Source organism: Salvelinus fontinalis, chromosome 1, assembly GCF_029448725.1.
Source record: "Salvelinus fontinalis isolate EN_2023a chromosome 1, ASM2944872v1, whole genome shotgun sequence".
Taxonomy (NCBI): Eukaryota; Metazoa; Chordata; class Actinopteri; order Salmoniformes; family Salmonidae; genus Salvelinus; species Salvelinus fontinalis.
In genome coordinates this window covers 91784942-91806652 of record NC_074665.1, presented here as the reverse complement: position 1 = coordinate 91806652, position 21711 = coordinate 91784942, and the positions used below count along the sequence as shown (strand labels likewise).

Below are 21711 nucleotides of genomic sequence, written 5' to 3'. Positions count from 1 at the left end.
AGTTGTAGTGTTTCACTCTAGTAGTAGGAATACATGGATATGTCTTTTGGAATATAGAGAGGCCAAATCAACAGTAATGAACACACAGGCTAGAGTCTACAAGCTTTAGGTGGAAAGTTTAGCAGGACTTTAGCCTTCACAGTGGACTGGTCATCCTCCGGTAACCTGGATCCTCCAGACCCTACCAGCACAATGCAGCACATGAACAGAACAAGGCACCGTCCACATGTGATAATAACTTAGACATGGTATATTACATTATGCATGTTAACAGAATTATAGTGTTAGCCCATGAAGCAGACCACCATAGTCCCTGTGCCCAAGTCCCTGTGCTCAAGAACACAAAGGTAACCTGCCTAAATGACTACCGGCCCGTAGCATACGTCTGTAGCCATGAAGTGCTTTGAAAGGCTGGTCATGGCTCACATCAACACCATCATCCCGAGACCAATCCAATTTGCATACCGCCCCAACAGATCCACAGATGACGCAATCTCTATTACACTCCACACTGCCTTTTCCCACCTGGACAGAAAGGAACATCTATGTGAGAATGCTATTCATTGACTACAGCTCAGTGTTCAAAACCATAGTGCCCTAAAAGCTCATCACTAAGCTAAGAACCCTGGGACTAAACACCTCCCTCTGCAACTAGATCCTGGACTTCCTGACGTGCCGCCCAAGTTGGTAAGGGTAGGCAACAACACATCTATCACGCTGATCCTCAACATGGGTGCCCCTCAGGGGTGCGTGCTTAGTCCCCTCCTGTACTCCCTTTTCATGACTGCGTGGCCAAGCACAACTCCAACACCATCATTAAGTTTGCCAACAACAAAACAGTGGTAGGCCTGATCACCAACAACCATGAGACAGCCTATAGGGAGGTGGTCAGACATCTGGCGGTGTGGTGCCAGGACAACAATCTCTCCCTCAATGTGATCAAGACAAAGGAAATGATCGTGGACTACAGGAAAGAGGGCCGGGCACGCCCCTATTCTCATCGACTGGGCTGCAGTGGAGCAGGTTGAGAGCTTCAAGTTCCTTGGTGTCCACATCACCAGCAAACTATCATGGTCCAAACATAAAGCCTTGTTTTAGGTCCTCAGCCCCTCAAAGTTCTATAGCTGCACCATCGAGAACATCCCAACTGGTTGCATCGCTGCCTGGTATGGCAAATGCTCGGCCTCCGACCGCAAGGCACTACAGAGGGTAGTGCGTATGGCCCAGTACGTCACCGGGGCCAAGCCTCCTGCTATCCAGGACCTCTATACCAGACAGTGTCAGAGGAAGGCCCTGAAAACTGTCAAAGACTCCAGCCACCCTAGTCATAGACTGTTCTCTCTGCTGCCGCAGAGAAGCGGTACCGGAGCGCCAAGTCTAGGTCTAAAAGGCTTCTCAACAGCTTCTACCCCCAAGCCATAAGACTGCTGAACAGCTATTGAAATGGCTACCTGGACTATTTGCACTGCCTCCCCCCCTTTTTACGCTGCTGCTACTCGCTGTTTATTATGCATAGTCGCTTTACCCCACCCTTTCTACATGTACATGTTACCTCAATTACCTGGACTAACTTGTTCCCCCGCACGTTGACTCTGTATCTGTACGTCCTGTATAAAAGCCTCGTTTTTGTTGTTATTTTATTTTTTTGTAAATATTTTCTTAACTCTGATTTTTCTTAACTGCATTTTTGGTTAAGGGCTTGTAAGTAAGCATTTCACGGTAAGGTCTACACCTGTTGTATTCGTCGCATGTGAGAAATACAGTTTGAATTGAAATAGTTGCACAAGCATGTCTGACACATTGGGAACATGTGGCATGAGTGATGGTTGTGGAACGCTGAAAGGGAACTTGATTTTTGTGGTGATATAAAGCTAACAACTTATGGCGCAAGCATGTCAGCTGTTTATTTCTCTCTTATTAACAGTTAACAGCCTATGACATTGTTAATATAAACTAAAATGTGACTATGCCCAGTTAGAATTGAATATCTAACTGGGCATACAGTATGTTAGTGACTGCAGTTGTGTAAGATCCACTAACTCTATTTATATTACACAACCAGTACCCTCCCTTCCGCCTAGTGAATAAGTCATGTTCTCTCTCTGTCTTTCCTTTGAAAAATGAAAAGGAGCCCAAAATAAAACTAGCATGGTTTTGGACTGCAGTGTGTGCTTGTTTCTCTCCTAGGTAGTCTAGCTGTGAAAGGAAGGAGCGATGGAAGATTGACTTGACTTGGCTACATGGATGACATTTCCAAAACCTCTTATGTGTGTGCATACTCTGAGGAAGAGAGGGTGTGAAGAGCGTAATCTGTGTGGAACCTAGTTGGAGGATTGTGAACCAGGAGGATTAGCAGAGTAAGAGGTCGATGGAGATGTGCCTGATTCACAGTATAGGGACACGCTTAGCTGTACTGGGCTGGCCACGTTACCAGAGCTGGCACCTGGCATAAGCAGTCACTGAGGGACCCAGCCCGCTAAGAATACCGACCAGACACACAGGGCCCTGACCTCCAGGGGGGCCCCCAATTGATTTTGTTAGTCACTCTCAATCAGATATCATTAACATAGCGTAAGTCATTGCAAAATGACTTATGCTATGTAGAATTGCAGGAAATTCACTTTAAAACATATGTTTTTCTCTCCGCCATCAAGGGTGGGGGGCACTAAAATGTTTTGCCCACCAAGTCTCGCTTGGGTCGTGCAAAAGGCTAGAGCCGGCTCTGCACGTTATGCATCCACTACAGTTCCTGGAACCATGCGATGAGGAGAAAATATCCTCTCTGTCGGTGCCCTGGGGCTGAGGGCGAAATAAGATGTTGTTAATCATTCATAGACCTTACTGCCAGTTGGATCCGGTGTCATGATGCTTTGAGTGCTTAAAGTTTGTTACATAAAGACACCATTGCTGGCTAGGCTAATGCTTTGGCATGACGCTCAGATTCAAAGCACAGATTGAAGAAGGGCAAAATAGAGCCCACATCCTATTAATTCTCTCATTTAAGTAGTTGCTGAAATTAATTTGGAGACCATATTTAAAGTTAAACACAGATTTGTGATGTCATGTGTGTTTCTTTAAGTCTGGAGTGTAGCTGTGGAATGCTAGCTAGCATGGGCTGCCTGGCCTTCTTGACTAGTCCAGCTGTGAGCAGCATTTGAAAGATCACTGTGATATAATCCAGCCCTCAGCGGTGTTCTTAGAACCACTGTGTATTTGTGTGTAGAACAGCATATTATGGTCCATACAGCTGGGCTCAGTGGATTCCCCAGTGACTACTCTTACCCATGCATGACGTCCTAGGCAAAGCAGCAAATGGCTTCCATTTTTACTAGTATTTTTCTTGCAGTCTAGTTAATGCTCAACGTAAACTGAAGGGCCGGGACGATACCAGTGATATTCATTAGTGCCGCGACAAGGAAAATAAATATCGAAAGCAGCCCTTATGTTGGAAACAAACATAATTATGTTTATTTATTTTATTTATTTTTCAATCTATATCACACAATATTTTACATAGAGCAGGTTTTTAAATGGCCAAAGAGTCGGGTCTGCTTCGTGTTTTCATTATTACCATTTACGATTTTTACCATGGAAAAAATATCGTCCCGGCCCTAGTAAAATGCACAGCTTTTTTTTTTTTTTGACCTTTATTTAACTAGGCAGAACAAATTCATATTTTCAATGACGGCATACAGATTTAGTGGGTTAACTGCCATGTTCAGAGGCAGATCTTGCAACCTTTTGGTTACTAGTCCAACGCTCTAACCACTAGGCTACCTGCCTCCTCTAACCACTAGGCTACCTGCCTCCTCTAACCACTAGGCTACCTGCCTCCTCTAACCACTAGGCTACCTGCCTCCTCTAACCACTAGGCTACCTGCCATCCTAATGAAGGGGCTACAAATAAGCAAGCACTTTGGAAGGTTGTTTTGAATTGCTTGTGGATTGTGTATGTACTGTAGCTTCGTATAGCTTGCATGATTTAGATTTACGTTAACACAGACAAATTTAGAATCGTAATTTGAGCCAGTCTCCTACAGCAGGAATATAATCCTGCAGCACCAGGAAATGTGAATTATTATGTTGATTTAAATTAATGGGAATATTTGTAGGGGTTGATCTTTTTTTGGGGGGGCAAATCAATGTTTTCAAAGTGGATATTGATAACTTTAGACACCTTTTTAAAACTAAAATGCACTACAAATGTTAATTTCCTGAAAATTCACAGCAACTAAATTGATCAAATTAAGATCCTACACCTGTAATGAAAGGTTGTCACTAGTTACCACAGCCACAAAGTCATAAACCCTGCCTTTTTCTACAATTTATCTTAAAATGTGATTTAACTAACCTTAACCACACTACTAACCTTATGCCTAACCCTAACCTTAAATTATTATTTATTTTCAAGAATTTTTTTCGATATAGACAATTTTGACTGTGGCTATGGATAGTGGGAACCGTATTTGAATGGATGTAATTGTAATTCGGGCCAAGTGGTAAGACACTTCTCCCAAACACACACTGGGGCCCTTAAGGGCCATTTCCTATAGTGACCCAAGGTGTGAGGTTTGGGCCTATTTGTTATTAAAGGAGTACACACTGAGGTCTTTTATCCTGAGTATGAATGTTTTCTAACGTATTCCATTCCCCCTCTAGTGTAGCAGTTGTGTTGTTTTCCCCTCGGAGCCCAATAGGCAGGGACTGAGACATAGACTGTGTCCCATATGGCACTGGTTCTGAACCCTCTCCTCTGGGAGCCCCAGCCGTTCCATGTATTTGATCTATTCCACAGCTAGCAGACCTAATTCAACTAATCATCAAGCCTTTGTCTAGGTGAATCAGGTGTGCTAGTTCGGGGCTACAACACAATTGTTTGGTGGTCCCCAAGGAGAGGTTTAAGAACCACTGTCAAATGGCACCCTATTCTCTGCATAGTGCAATACTTTTGCCAGCCCTATTTCTATGTATAACCCTATTTCTGTTTCTAGCCTTGTTTCTCCTCTTTCTATGTATTAGGGATCCCCATTACTCTTCCTGTGGTCTAAACACATTAAGGCACTTACATTACATATAAAGCAAAATATAACACAGAACATCATATAACATTATTACACCACCACATATCTACAATACAACATGTATAATACCACCATACAACAATATTACACCACTACATATCTACAATACAACTTGTATAATACCACCATACAACAATATTACACCACTACATATCTACAATACAACATGTATCATACCACCATACAACAATATTACACCACTACATATCTACAATACAACATGTATAATACCACCATACAACAATATTACACCACTACATATCTACAATACAACATGTATAATACCACCATACAACAATATTACACCACTACATATCTAAAATACAACATGTATAATACCACCATACAACAATATTACACCACTACATATCTACAATAAAACATGTATAATACCACCATACAACAATATTACACCACTATATATCTACAATACAACATGTATAATACCACCATACTACATATCTCCAATACAACATGTATAATACAACAATATTACACCACTACATATCTCCAATACAACATGTATAATACAACAATATTACACCACTACATATCTCCAATACAACATGTATAATACCACCATACAACAATATTACACCACTACATATCTACAATACAAAATGTATAATATCACCATACAACAATATTACAATGTATGTGTGTAGAGTGCGTGTGTCTATCCCTGTGTGTGTGTCTCTTCACAGTCCCCACTTTTCCATAAGGTGTATTTTATCTGTTTTTTTTTATCTGATTCTACTGCTTGCGTCAGTTACCTGATGTGGAATAGAGTTCCATGTAGTCATGGTTCTATCTAGTACTGTGTGCCTCCCATAGTCTGTTCTGGACTTGGATTGGGAAGAGACCTCTGGTGGCTAGTCTTGTGGGGTATGCATGGGTGTCCGAGCTGTGTGCTAGTAGTTTAAACAGATTGCTTGGTGCATTCAGCTTGTCAACACGTCTTACACAAACAAGTAGTGATGAAGTCAATATCTCTTCTACTTTGAGCCAGGAGAGATTGACATGCATATTATTCATGTGTACATTTCAGGGCCAGCTGTGCTGCCCTGTTCTGAGCCAATTGTAATTTTTGTAAAGGCCCTGACCACACGACTGAACAGTAGTCAAGGTGCAACAAAACTAGGGCCTGAAGGACCTGCCTTGTTGATAGTGTTGTTAAAAAGGCAGAGCAGCACTTTATTATGGGCAGACTTCTCCCCATCTTAGCTACTGTTGTTTCAACATGTCTTGACCATGACAGTTTACAATCCAGGGTTACTCCAAGCAGTTTAGTCACGTCAACTTGCTCAATTTCCACATTATTCAGTACAAGATCTAGTTGAGGTTTAGGGTTTAGTGAATGATTTGTCCCAAATACAAGGCTTTTAGTTTTTGAAACATTTAGGGCTAACTTATTCGTTGTCACCCAATCTGAAACAAACTGCTGCTCTTTGTTAAGTGTTGAGGTCATTTCAATTGCTGTAGTAGCTGACATGTATAGTGTTGAGTCATCCGCATACATAGACACACTGGCTTTACTCAATGCCATGTCTTTGGTAATGGGTTATTGTGTGTATGAGTCCTGGTCAAAGCTAATGGACTATATATCTATATAGTGAATAGGGCTCCATTTGGGACGGAGAGAAAGTTCTAAGGGAGCCCGTGTGAATCCGTTAGTGAAAGGTGATGTCACCCTGGGGGAGATAAGGGCCTTACAGACAGATAGAAGTTAGCTAGCTGGGCAGCCAGGCAGTGCTGAAGTCGCCATGGAGACGTGGCCAGAGAACTAGCTAGGAAGGGACACGTGAGTATTCTGGACTGTAGTCCAGGACAAGGCACTCGGTTGTGGATCCATGCTGCCAAGTCTCCCTGGTTGGCTGCTGCCTCCTAGCCTTGTGGGCATGGGCACTGTGTCGGTGTAGGCTATTGCCAGGTAGTACATTCAACTGCTGTTGTTGACAGTGACATTATCCATTAGGAGTAATTCCTTGCTTTTTCAGCATTACTGAAAATGTCAACGTATATAATCTTAACAGTAGGATTGGCAAGCAACTTGTTGTTTTAATGTGTTATGATTATATAAGTGGGTTGGTATACTGCAGGAGAGAAAAGTCAAGGACATACAGTGCCTTCAAAGTATTCATACCTCTTGACTTATTCCACTTCCATTTTGTGTTACAGCCTCAAAATTGATTAAATTATGTTTTTCTCTCACCCATCTACACACAATACCCCATAATGACAAAGTGAAAACTTATTTTTAGAAATGTTAGCAAATCTATTGAAAATTAAATGAATTAATATCTAATTTACATACAGCACCAGTCAAGTTTGGACACACCTACTCATTCAAGAGTTGTTTATATTTTTTACTTTTTACAAAAAAAGTGTTAAAAAAATTTAAATATATTTTGATGACTGCTTTGCACATTCTTGGCATTCTCTCAACCAGCTTCACCTGGAATGCTTCTCCAACAGTATTGAAAGAGTTGCCACATATGCTGCTGAGCACTTGCGGTCCAACTCATCCCAAATAATCTCGATTTGGTTGAGGTTGGGTGATTGTGGAGGCCAAGTCATCTGATGCAGCACTCCATCACTCTTCTTTTTGGTGAAATGGCCCTTACACATCCTGGAGGTGTGTTGGGTCATTGTCCTGTTGAAAAACAAATGATAGTTCCACTAAGCGCAAACCAGATGGGATGGCGTATCGCTGCAGAATGCAGCCGTTGCCATGCTGGTTAAGTGTGCCTTGAATTCTAAATAAATCAGACAGTGTCACCAGCAAAGCACCATCACACTACCTCGTCCATGCTTCATGGTGGGAACCACACATATGGAGATCATCCGTTCACCTACTCTGAGTCTGACACAGACACGGCGGGTGGAATCAAATCTCAAATTTGGACTCATCAGAGCAAAGAACCGATTTCCACCAGTCTAGTTTCCATTGCTTGTTTTTCTTGGCCCAATCAAGTCTCTTCTTATTGGTGTCCTTTAGTAGTTATTTCTTTTCAGCAATTTAACCATGATGGCCTGATTCATGCAGTCTCCTCTGAACAGTTGATGTTGAGATGTCTGTTTCTTGAACTCTAACGCATTTATTTGGGCAGCAATCTGAGGTGCAGTTAACTCTAATGAACTTATCCTCTGCAGCAGAGGTAACTCTGGGTCTTCATTTCCTGTATCGGTCCTCATGAGAGCCAGTTTCATCAGCGCTTAATGGTTTTTGCGACTGCACTTGAAATTTCTTGAGATTCTCCAGATTGACTGACCTTCATGTTTTAAAGTAATGATGGACTGTCATTTCTCTTTGCTTATTTGAGTTGTTCTTGCCATGATATCAACTTGGTCTTTTACCAAATAGGGCTATCTTCTGTATACCACCACTACCTTGTCACAACACAACTGACTGGCTCAAACGCATTAAGAAGGAAAGAAATTCCACAAAGTACCTTTTTAACAAGGCACACCTGTTAATTGAAATGTGTTCCAGGTTACCTCATGAAGCTGGTTGAGAGAATGCCAAGAGTGTGCAAAGCTGTTATCAAGGCAAAGGTTGCCTACTTTGAAGAATCTCATAAAATATATTTTGTTTTAACACTTTTTTGTTTACTATATGATTCCATATGTGTTATTTCATGGTTTTGATGTCTTCACTATTATTCTACAATGTAGAAAATAGTAATAATAAATAAAACCCTGGAATGAGTAGGTGTTATAAAACTTTTGACTGGTACTGTAAGTATTCACAACCCTGAGTCAACACTTTGTAGAAGAACCTTTGACAGTGATTACACCTTTTGAATCATCTTAGGTATGTCTGTATCAGCTTCGCACATCTGGATTTGGGGATTTTCTTCCTTTCAGATTTTCTCAACCTCTTAAGTTTGCTGTTCACTGCTGCTCCACATCTATCTTCAAGTCTTTCCACAGATGTTCAATGGGATTCAAGTCTTTGCTTTGGCTGGGCCACTGAAGGACTTTCACATTCTTGTTCGGCAGCCATTCCAGCATTGCTTTGGCTGTATGCTTGGGGTCATTGTCCTGTTGGAACGTAAATCTTAGCCACAGTCTAAAGTTGTTTGCACTCTGAAGCAGGTTCTCATCAATGTTTGCCTCTATTTGGCTCCATTCATTGTTCCCTCTATCCTTACCATTCTCCCAGTCGCTGCCGCTGAAAAGCATCACCATAGCATGATGCTACCACCGCCATTCTTCACGGTAGGGATGGTGTTAGACGGGTAATGAGCTGTGCCTGTCATTCAGGCCAAAGAGTTTAATGTTTGTCTCATCAGACCACAGAATCTTTTGGCTTATGCGCTCAGAATTTCACATACATTTTTGGAAACTCCAGGCGTGCTGTTGTGCCTTTTTCTCAGGAGTGGCTTCTGTCTAGCCACTCTCCCATAAAGGCCAGATTGGTGAAGCACGGTAGAGACTTGTCCTTCTGGCAGGTTCTCCCATCTCAGCCAAGGAACTATGTAGTTCTGTCAGTGGTCATTGGGTTCTTGGTCACCTCCATGACCAAGGTTCTTCTTGGCCGGTTGCTCAGTTCGGTCGGACGTCCAGCTCTAGTAAGAGTGTGGTTAGTTTCATATTTTTTCAATTTCCCAATGGTGGAGACCACTGTGCTCTTGGAAACTTCAAACACTCTAGAAATTGTTATATTTCCTTCCCTAGATATGTCTCATCACAATTCTATCTCGGAGATCTATGGACAGTTCCTTGGACTTAATTGTATATTTTCTGCTCCGACATGCACTGTCAATTGTTGGTGTATTTTCTTTCTAAATCATGTCCAAACAATTGTATTGGCCAGAGATGGACTCCAGTCAAGTTATAGTAACATTTCAAGGATGATCAAAATAAATTGAATGCACCTGAGCTCAATTTGGAGTGTCACAGCAAAGGGGTGTGAATACTTATGTAAATGAGATACTTTTGGTAGTGTATGTGGACACCTGCTCATTGAACATCTCATTCCAAAATCATGGGCATTAATATGGAGTTGGTCCCCCCTTTGCTGTTATAACAACCACTCTTCTGGGAAGGCTTTCCACTAGATGTTAGAACATTGCTCTGGGGACTTTCATCCATTCAGTCACAATAGCATTAGTGAGGTCGGGCACTGATGTTGGGCGATTTAGGCCTGTCTCGCAGTCTGCGTTCCAATTCATCCCAAAGGGGTTTGATGGGGTTGACCTCAGGGCTCTGTGCAGGTCGTTCAAGTATTTCCACACTGAATTTGACAAACCATTGTCATGATGGAACAGGAAAGGACCTTCCTCCAAACGTTGGCCACAAAGTTGGAAGCACAGAACCGTCTAGAATGTCATTGTATGCTGAAACGTAAAGATTTGCCTTCACTGGAACTAAGGGGCCTAGCCTGAACAATGAAAAACAGCCCCAGACCATCTGCAAAACCCAGATTCATCCATACAGTTGAACAGGGCAGCTCTCGCAGGGCAGGAATTTGACAAACTGACTTGTTGGAAAGGTAGCATCCTATGACTCTGCCACCTTGAAAATCACTGAGCTCTTCAGTAAGGCCATTCTACTGCCAATGTTTTTCTATGGAGATTGCATGGCAGTATGCTCGATTTTATATACCTGTCAGCAACGGGTGTGGCTGAAATAACCAAATCCACTAATTTGAAGGGGTGTCCACATACTATTGTGTGTATATATAGTGTATTTCTGTATTTAATTTGTCATTATGGGGTATTGTGTGAGATTTTCAGATTTCTTTAATCAATTTTGAAATCCGGCTTGAAGTCAATCGGTATGAATACTCTCTGAAGGCACTGGAGGCCTGCACATTGAATGAGAGAGAGAAGCAGAAGGGTGGCATATAGAAGAGAGGCAGACTGGGCTGGCATATAGAAGAGAGGCAGACTGGGCTGGCATATAGAAGAGAGGCAGACTGGGCTGGCATATAGAAGAGAGGCAGACTGGGCTGGCATATAGAAGAGAGGCAGACGGGCTGGCATATAGAAGAGAGGCAGACGGGCTGGCATATAGAAGAGAGGCAGACGGGCTGGCATATAGAAGAGAGGCAGACGGGCTGGCATATAGAAGAGAGGCAGACGGGCTGGCATATAGAAGAGAGGCAGACGGGCTGGCATATAGAAGAGAGGCAGACGGGCTGGCATATAGAAGAGAGGCAGACGGGCTGGCATATAGAAGAGAGGCAGACGGGCTGGCATATAGAAGAGAGGCAGACGGGCTGGCATATAGAAGAGAGGCAGACGGGCTGGCATATAGAAGAGAGGCAGACTGGGCTGGCATATAGAAGAGAGGCAGACGGGCTGGCATATAGAAGAGAGGCAGACGGGCTGGCATATAGAAGAGAGGCAGACGGGCTGGCATATAGAAGAGAGGCAGACGGGCTGGCATATAGAAGAGAGGCAGACGGGCTGGCATATAGAAGAGAGGCAGACTGGGCTGGCATATAGAAGAGAGGCAGACTGGGCTGGCATATAGAAGAGAGGCAGACGGGGTCTCATGCATAGTGAGTTGTGTAATAATGTAATAGGTAATGACGGATCACTCTGCAGTAAAGTAAGCTAGGCCTCCTTAAGGGACTTCCTTAGCCACAACAGCACAATGTGTGGTTGCACAATGGTGACCCTTGAAAGCGGTGATGGCTGAGCTAATTTGTATGGTTGTTTTGGAGCAGTTAGCGCTTCATAATGGCTAGTGTTTTAGTTGTTGGTGAAGATGGGAAATTCCATGATAAAGTTTCTACTTCTCCAAACCCCTTGTGCAGTCATTCATGCTCAGTTTTAGTCAATACAGTTGTCCTTGTGTTTGTCTAAAGTGGAATTCTTTGTTGAGGGTGCAAAACCTCTCCCCACACACTAATCCTTAAATCCTTATGACTGAGGACAGATTTCCTGAAGGTAATGAATAAAGATGTTAAACCACATTAGGCAGACAAGAAGATCATTGAACTGTCCTTAGGGACGTTCTGTCCCTTTGAAAGGAGAGGAACTGGGTTAACACATCATCTCTCAGAACCCCCTCTGTTCTCTCTGCTGCTACAGTTGCCTTTTCAGTTGAATGGGCCTTTGTTGTCGGAGATGTAAATGTTTTCGAGGGTGACGTTGCTTTGGAATATTTTTGCCTGAGGCCCCATTCATCCAGAGGGTATGAATACACCAATACACAGAGACTAGAGGGTGTGTCGTCGTGTGTGTGTGTGTGTGTGTGTGTGTGTGTGTGTGTGTGTGTGTGTGCACGCGTGCGCTGTGGTTTTAAAACATGAGAATGATTGGATGGCGCCTAGCAGCCACATTGAAACCCTTGTTGACATCACCTAGGCCTACTCATGTGCCTACTGGGCCTTATGGCTGGCTGCTGGCCTATCTGGGGACAGTAACTTTTATCCCATTAAAAGCTGCCACCTTTGCTACTGTCCACTCCACACCATTATGTTTTGAGATCTTATTTCATTGCGGGGTCAATGGTGACACGAAGACAGATTGGCCTAGGTAAGCAGACACTCTCGAAACGGCCCGTATCATCAGCTTCTGAAATGGCCCATATCATCAGGCTTATTGAGTCATAGGTCAAAATGCTGCCAGGTTGCAGATCAAAGTGTTTGCTGTGAAATCCAGAGCATGTAAGCAGTAAATGATATCCTCGTGGCAGGGCTGTAGACTTATCAGGGCCCCTGACTCTAATCACAACTTAAGTTCTGAACACAGTGATCAGTCACAGCATGCTTTGAGTGTTGCAATAATCCAAGTGACCGGTGACATATGGACCATATGTAGCTTAATGGGGTAGATATAAGAAGGTTCTGATGGGCGTGAGATTCTTTTGGTCATTATTTACACAGAAACCAGTACCTGCAGAAAAACGGCTGTGTGAAAAGAGTACAAGCTTCAAACGTCCCTTTGGCTAAAAGATGTCTGGAAATCGTGAGAGAGCCAGAAATCCTAGATCAAGCAGGAGAGACTCAGAGTTTTAATCTGCCAGTGACAGAAGGGTTAGAACAGAACGATAGTCACTGACCGAAGGATTGGAACAGAACGATAGTCAGTCTTTGACAGAAGGGTTAGAACAGAATGATACAGTCAGTCAGTGACAGAAGGGTTGGAACAGAACGATAGTCAGCCAGTGACAGAAGGGTTGGAACAGAACGATAGTCACTGACCGAAGGATTGGTACAGAACGATAGTCAGTCTTTGACAGAAGGGTTGGAACAGAACGATAGTCAGCCAGTGACAGAAGGGTTGGAACAGAACGATAGTCACTGACCGAAGGATTGGAACAGAACGATAGTCAGTCTTTGACAGAAGGGTTAGAACAGAATGATACAGTCAGTCAGTGACAGAAGGGTTGGAACAGAACGATAGTCAGCCAGTGACAGAAGGGTTGGAACAGAACGATAGTCACTGACCGAAGGATTGGAACAGAACGATAGTCAGTCTTTGACAGAAGGGTTGGAACAGAACGATAGTCAGCCAGTGACAGAAGGGTTGGAACAGAACGATAGTCACTGACCGAAGGATTGGAACAGAACGATAGTCAGTCTTTGACAGAAGGGTTAGAACAGAATGATACAGTCAGTCAGTGACAAGGGTTGCAATAGAACGATACATTTAGTTATTGACAGTCGATACTTCTGAGCTGTTGCTCTAAATTAATCCAAGCTGCAGAAGAAATGTATCGACTGTCAACAACTAACTGTATCATTCTGTTCCAACCCTTCTGTCTTCATAGTTTTTTTCATCTGCTCTTTATTCCTGGCAGCTGGAGCCCCCTCAAGCTCCCAGTATCCTATGACTGTATGGTAATGTAGGAGAGAGAGAGAGAGAGAGAGAGGCGCAGAGAGGGAGAGAGAGGCAGGCACAGGCCCAAATGGGAATTGCAGAACTGCGGCAGTAGAACAGAGTACTGTAGTGGAAGCAGGGATTCCAGACAACAGACAGCCGTCTCCTAAAAATTGAAAAGCCCAACTGATTAATATTCCGGCTGCTACTTTTAAACAATATTTCAGCATTTATGGGAACTTGGAAGTTCTATTAAAGACAAGTATTTGCACGAAAAATGTATTCTGATGACTTGAAACGTGTGTTTCCCCTGTTTTTAAAAAGTACTTTTAGTTCAGGCAGAGAAAGGTTAGAGTACCAGTTAAGTGAGAAAGAGCTTAAGTCCCACCCCCACCCCCTCTATTTCATTCCAGAATACCTACCTTTTGTCCTCCTAGAGTTTGGAACCACTCAACTGGAGGTTTAATTTCAAAGCCCCGGCCTGGCAACAAAAGTTTCCACATTTGAGGCAGAGCGGCATAGAAGAAGAAAGTTGTCATGATTCTGGCCGCAGACGCAGTCAGCAGCTATTGGAAATAGATTGTTTACTGTCATGTGCTTATTCTCCGAAGGAATAAAATTACAAAGCTACTCTGTGTTATAGTTAGTTTCCATGCCAACTTTGAGGATCTGAGTTGGTTTGCATGGTTCTTGCAATGTGACTTTAATGTGTCATCTCTTCTGTTTTTCACTTAGGTTTGATTTGTGGATTGTCTGGACCAGAACTCACCGTAGATGTTTGAAGGACCACAATGGCTGGGTACTCTAGAGACCTGGTTCAATCCTTGCTTTGACAACACAGTTTACAATTAAATGTGAGAAAGACACAAACATCACATAACTCAGCACCAATCAGGTGTTTCTGGTCTTGTGGCGTATTAAATCAGACTTCATCAGACATCACCATGCCTATTCTCAAGCAGCTAACCTCGAACCAGTCCAAGCGTCGCTCCCGGGCTGACCTGACTGCGGAGATGATCAGCGCCCCTCTGGGGGACTTCAGACACACCATGCATGTGGGTCGTGGTGGGGACGCCTTCGGGGACACCTCTTTCCTAAGTACCCGGTCTGGGGAGCCCCCTAAAGAACAAGTTCCAGAGGTCCAGCAGAGCTCCCCTGGACCCAAACCAGGCCTGTTGTCCCGAACCTTCAGGAGCAGCAAGCGCTCCCAGTCGGTGAACCGCGGTGACATGTACAAGAACAACTCGTTGGCGCCCCCCGGTGGCTCGCCAAACTTTGTGAAGAACGCCATCTCCCTGCCCTACCTCAATGATGAGGACGTGGTCAGGATGGGCAGTGGTCAGCAGATGCCCAAGAGTGTCTCCTCCAGCCCTCTGAAGAAGCTGCCCGAGGTCGATGGAATCAGCAAACCAGTCAACGGTGCATCGGCCATGGCGATGCTGGATCTGGAGTTTGACGAGCGTAACTTTGGAGAACTGACTGACCTGCCCCCATCACATCCTCGGGGTGGCGGGATGAAGCACGCAGAGTCCATCATGTCATTCCACATTGACCTGGGACCCTCCATGCTGGGGGACATCCTCAGCGTCATGGAAAAGAAGGGCTGGGAGGAAGACGACCTGGGGTACGAGGAGGGGAAGGGCAGCGAGGGCCGCGGGTCACCCCCTTTTAGCCCTCCCACCACGGAGGATGAGATCGAGGACCAGGTGGATCTACAGCCTCCAGGCAGGCCCCCACGCACCTATCCTCAGCAGAAGGTCATGGCCGACCCCCTCTACACCCCTCGCAGGAACTACCACCCCCACAGCCACCTGGACAGCTGCTCCGTGTCCTCCTCCGGCTCTGCCGCTCTTGAGGAGAAACCACTCCACCACCTGCAGGAGGGGGACATGGACAGCGCCAAGTACAGCTCTCGGGGGGCTGGAGAGGAGGACGATAAAGACTTCTCCTTCATGGACGAGGATGATGATGAGATCAGGGTGTAAAACAGAACAGGGCTGTAATGTCACCACCACAGAATGTGGTTAATAACGACACCAGAACGTGGTTTGTGAGGTCACCGAAGGAGACAATTATTTTTCATGAGTTTTGAAGCTATAATAAGTCTGGGAGGGGTTGGGAGCACGATAAAGACCGCACAAATCCCTACATATGGATCTATCCTGAGAACTTCTATACGGGGACAACCCTGTTCTGCTACACCTCCTGGATCAGGAATACCCATACACCATCTGTTATTTAACCTTATTTACTCCTGTGTGTGTGTGTGTGTGTGTGTGTGTGTGTGTGTGTGTGTGTGTGTGTGTGTGTGTGTGTGTGTGTGTGTGTGTGTGTGTGTGTGTGTGTGTGTGTGTGATAGTTAATGGAAACGAAAATGCCTGTCCCATGAGTCCATTTCTCCAGCCCATTACAGAATTCCGTGTCGACCACTAACTCTCTCTCTCACTCACACACACTGCAACTCTGAGACACCAGTTATTGGTTTGAGGGATTATTTTTGTTGAACTATGATCTGTCATTATGATGATCTAATCCCACAGTTCCAATATGTCATTAAAGTGTGTTTCTCCTTATAAGGGGATCAACCACTCATATCCACTCATATTCAACATGAACCATAACCCACCCACGCCACCATTGTCTTTCCATTCAGAGGATTTCCCTTCATGGTTACCATAGCTACAGTCCTGGCTGCAGTACTAGCATATTCCTTATAGCCCATTATTAGGTAAGGGAAAACCAACCAGCGGTCATGACACTGATTGTCACATTCTTTGAAAGTGGACATATGGAGATTGACAGAGGTCACAGAGGTCGAAGCATGAACTGTTGATCACCCAGATGGAGGTGTAATGCGGGAGGTGTAGAGTCATGTGAGGTCACGGACTGAACTGTTTATTTCCCACACTGCTTTGGAGAAAGGAAGTGAAATGTATCCCAGCATTCTTTGGGGCATTGAATGGATTGTATGTGTGTGTTGAGTGAGGTGAGATGCAGTTAAAATATTAGTTTTGTTAATTTTCAAAGGGTAAATAAAGGTGGCTTCTCCTATGTTTACTACATACAGAATTGATAAGTTGGTCTTCAGGTTCTTAAACAATGGCACAACTTGGTTGTTCATTATTCCAACCATTAGTCCGCTTTATTGTCCTGTTCACTAGACATACTCTATACAGCCCAACACACTCTGAAGTCCTACATGATCAGTTAGCTTGTTTCATTTGTTATCTAATAACTACTTCTAATAAGGGGTAGATCATATTGTGCACTGTTTTAAGTCATGTTGATTGGAGGAATTTAGTTAAAGGTTGGAGTTTGGTGATCTTTAGTTGTTCTAAAGCCTAATGTACTAGCCTACTCAGTGATCCAGCTTAAGCCTTATCTTCGGAGTTGATTAGGCTAGGTTTAGGTTTGGCCGTGAGTCCATGGCACTTTAGCTTAGATCAATGGACTCAGTCATATATCCCCTGCAAACACTGCCAATGTGTAGCAAAATAGCTCACTCCCTAAAACACTATTGTACATAAAAAATCTTTGTTATGTTTCCATGTAAATGTTTTAAATTAACTTGACTTATTATTAAATACAAAAAAATGAACATTTTGAAAATAAATGGCCTTTTTGTAGAAGCTTTCATGACCAGTAGTGCTTTTATTGTACAAATGTTTAGAAACAGATGAAAACAAATACATAACTCACAGGAGCAGAGATGGTGGTTGTGGACAAGAGTAGTGACCGTACAGTAGACTGTCATATCTATGTGGTCATCTCTTCCCCCATACACACCCCAGGCTTGTAAGATCAGGAGAAAGAGAGGAGTTTGAAGGGAGGAGGGTATCAGTAATAGGAGAACACTATTATTACCCTCCTGTCTCCATTGTGCCACGCAGACCTGGCTACTGTAGGAACAGATTGAATCAGCACACCCTCTGGCTTCCCTCTCATTCATAAACATACTGTAGGAGCAGATTGAATCAGCACACCCTCTGGCTTCCCTCTCATTCATAAACATACTGTAGGAGCAGATTGAATCAGCACACCCTCTGGCTTCCCTCTCATTCATAAACATACTGTAGGAGCAGATTGAATCAGCACACCCTCTGGCTTCCCTCTCATTCATAAACATACTGTAGGAGCAGATTGAATCAGCACACCCTCTGGCTTCCCTCTCATTCATAAACATACTGTAGGAGCAGATTGAATCAGCACACCCTCTAGCTTCCCTCTCATTCATAAACATACTGTAGGAGCAGATTGAATCAGCACACCCTCTGGCTTCCCTCCACCCTCTCATTCATGAACTTAGTTGGCTGATCGGTCAGTAACCAAACCAACCACTCATCCATTCATGAGTCATATGTTTGGGAAAGGAAATGGCAGGCGCGCCTGTTCCCTTTCCCTTTAGATTCCTCCTACAGCATTTGCATCCCAAATCGCACCCTATTCCCTATATAGCGCACTACTTTTGACCAGGGCCCATAAGGCTCTGGACAAAAGTAGTGCACTATATTGGGAATAGGGTGCCATTTAGGATGAATACAGTGTGACTATAGGTCCCCCCCTCCCTCTCATTAATTTGGTCAGATAAAAATCTAATCTGTTAAAGTAAAGCAGGAAGTCCCTGCTCACGCCTTCCTGGATCCCTGAGTATTGTCGCGTTCAAAACAACTGGGAATCTCTGAACTAGGTCTGACTGGGAAAATCATTTTGAACAGTCATCCAAGTCGGAAACTCGGGCATCTTTCTAAAACTGACTTTATGTTCCGACCGGAAGATCACTGACGTCACGATTTGACCTAGTTTTTTCCTCAGAGTTCCCAGTTGTCTTGAAAGTACCTAATCTATTGACTTTATGCTTGAGTGCCATATGTGACACTGGGGATCACTGTTTTTGTTCCCTGTTATGGTGTTGGTTGGTTGTTTGGAGGGGGGAACAAATTATCCAATGGTATTAGGTCAGGGGAGGAGCCTAATGCCAGGCAGGATGTGACATCACTCAGCCATATGTTCATGCTATGTTTGTTAGAGTTCCATGTGTACATGTCTGTATTAAAGAGAGATTGGTTCAGAGATTAAAATGACCAGGTGGAAATGTGCCAAGTATGTATGTAATCATCCTCTGACATGTCATATTGAGTCTTGATGTCTGAAGGAAACATTTACGGGCTACAGCAGTACAGTGAACTTAAATCTCAGGCCTCTCACACTGTTAATTTGTAAATGGGCCAAATTTGGGATTTCTTTGTTATGTTTTTATTGTTTTAAACTCAGTTGCTTGTTCCATTGTTGTAGAATCTGTCTATGGAGAGTGGGTTAAACTGCTGCAATCCCTTAGCTGTTCTTCACCAATGCCGGGACACTTTATAAAGAACCTTTTAATTTTCTATCAAAACACTCATACCTGTCCACCTCCATTTTATTTGCTACTGAAGTGAAGTAGATAAATACTAATTGTGCCATCCATGAAAAACAGTGACTATTACTATGTTTGTTATAGGCATTATGGCATAGTGATGCTAATGAAGAGACATCAGAAAGTAAAGTGGGTTTTAATCACAAGAAGATTTCAGTGCCCTGGCCTACTGCCTGTAGGGGGGGGGGATTCATACAAGGGGAAGGGATTGTGAAAAAGAACTGGCTTAAAGGTTCAGCTGGAGAGTGTTTCATTTTTCTCTACTCAAGGCTAGTTTTTATGCCAGGTATGTGCTACTTTTCTTTTTCTTTCTCAATCTACTGTGTATACATATATACTGAACAAAAATATAAATGCAACATGCAACAATTTCAAAGATTTCACTGAGTTATAGTTCATGAGGAAATCAGTCAGTTGAAATATATTCATTAGGCCCTAATCTATGGATTTCATGACTGCGAAGGTCAAAGACACCTTAAGAAAAAATTGGGCCTCAATATGGGCCGTCACTGTCACGATCGTCAACGGGACTGAGAGAGGACCAAGGCGCAGCGTGTTGAAAATACATCTTCTCTTTTATTTTAAGAAGAAAATTGAACCAAAACAACAAACAGACGACCGTGAAGCTATAAATCTAGATAGTGCTGACACAACCACTACACATAGACACAGACACAATCACCCACAAACAAACAGTGAGAAACAACCTCCCTATGTATGTCTCTCAATCAGAGGAGAACGAAAACACCTGTCTCTGATTGAGAGCCATACAAGGTCAATTAACCCTTTAACCCAACATAGAAACACAACACATAGAAATGCCCACCCAGCTCACGCCCTGACCAATAAACACATACAAAACAAGAGAAAACAGGTCAGGAATGTGACAGTCACGGTATCTCTGTACATAAAAATTTCCATCGATTTAAAATGAAACTGTATCTTATCCCTGCCCATACCATAGCCCCACCACCACCATGGGGAACTCTGTTCACAACGTTGACATCAGCAAACCGTTCGCCTACACAACGCCATACACGTGGTATGCGGTTGTGAGGCCGGTTGGACATACTGCCCAATTCTCTAAAACAACTTTGGAGATGGCTTATTTCAGACAAATTAACATTCAATTATCTGGCAACAGCTCTGGTGGACATTCCTGCAGTCAGCATGCTAATTGCATGCTTCCTCAAAATTTGAGACATCTGTGGCATTGTGTTGTGTGCACATTTCAATGGGCTTTTATTTTCCCCAGCACAAGGTGCATCTGTGTAATGATCATGCTGTTTAATCAGCTTCTCAATATGCCACCCCTGTCAGGTGAATGGATTATCTTGTCGAAGGAGAAATGCTCACTAACAGGGATGTTAACAAATTTGTGCACAAAATTGAGAGAAATTTTGTGCATATGGAACATTTCTGGGATCTTTTGTTTCAGCTCATGAAATATGGGACCAACACTTTACATTTTGTGTTTATGTTTTTGTTCAGTGTATTTACCTCCCTCACACGTCCTCCTCTTTGAAATAACAGCAATATTTTTCAATAAAAAGAAAGTTGGTAATCTTTACCTGGAGCGGTGTTGTGTCTTATTTCGTATTCTGTGTTATGTTATGTTGTCTATCTGTCCCTATGGGAACCTGTTTCATAGAGAAAATACTTGAACAAGTCAGTTCACGTTTTATTTATGCAGGTAGCAGCAGAAGGGGCTGAGGTGGAACTTGTGTAAGACGCTGGTATTCACACTCAGTGTTGACAGAGATGCTCCTCTCCATCAAGTCCACACACTTCACATACCATTCGACATTAAAATACAGCCAATCTGTGTTTCTTACCAAATAAACCTCAGTTTAAATTATAACTGCTATACAGATCATTGGTAATGAGCATAGACAAGCTAGTATAGCTGTATTGATAGGGAGTGCATTGTATAATCTCATCTTTTGTGTTAGCTTTTTGTCTGCCAGATACAGTACAGATCATTAATCCCAGAAAAATGTCAAGCTTATTTTTTTCTTGCTGAGAAGGATAAATACGAGGCGCCTACACAGTCAGATTGGGATATATGGTTTAGAAGAATCAGACTTTTTATATTTAGCAACTCTGATTTAGGCCAACATGTCGTCCATTAATGAGACAATAGGTCCATTAAGGTAATAATGGTACCAGAGGGGAGGGCTGCCATTTTACGGGCTCCAAACCAACTGTGCTTTTTTGTTAGTTTTTTCGCATTGTTTGTAACTCATTTTGTACATAATGTTGCTGCTACCGTCTCTTATGCCCGAAAAGAGCTTCGGCACATCAGAACAGCGATTACTCACCTCAAACTGGACAAAGATTTTTTCTTTAATGAGTCCGACACAAAGGATATACTGCTTTGTCGAGACAAGGCCGAAATCCCAATAATCAGCATGAAGAAAAGACAGACAGAGAAAAA

The 21711-nt window shown here is 43.3% G+C and overlaps 1 protein-coding gene across 3 annotated transcripts in view; it reads left to right on the top strand.

Annotated features, from left to right (window-relative positions):
- LOC129863671 (cdc42 effector protein 4-like) overlaps positions 1 to 20844 on the top strand; it is a 38509-nt gene extending 17665 nt beyond the window's left edge. For all 3 annotated transcript variants that reach the window (XM_055935828.1, XM_055935819.1, XM_055935810.1), the window contains exon 2: positions 14597 to 20844. In XM_055935828.1, coding sequence (XP_055791803.1) covers positions 14806 to 15846 — 1041 coding nt within the window. In that variant the 5' untranslated portion in view covers positions 14597 to 14805 and the 3' untranslated portion in view covers positions 15847 to 20844. The remainder of the gene's footprint in view (positions 1 to 14596) is intronic.
- The last annotated feature ends 867 nt before the right edge of the window (positions 20845 to 21711 follow it).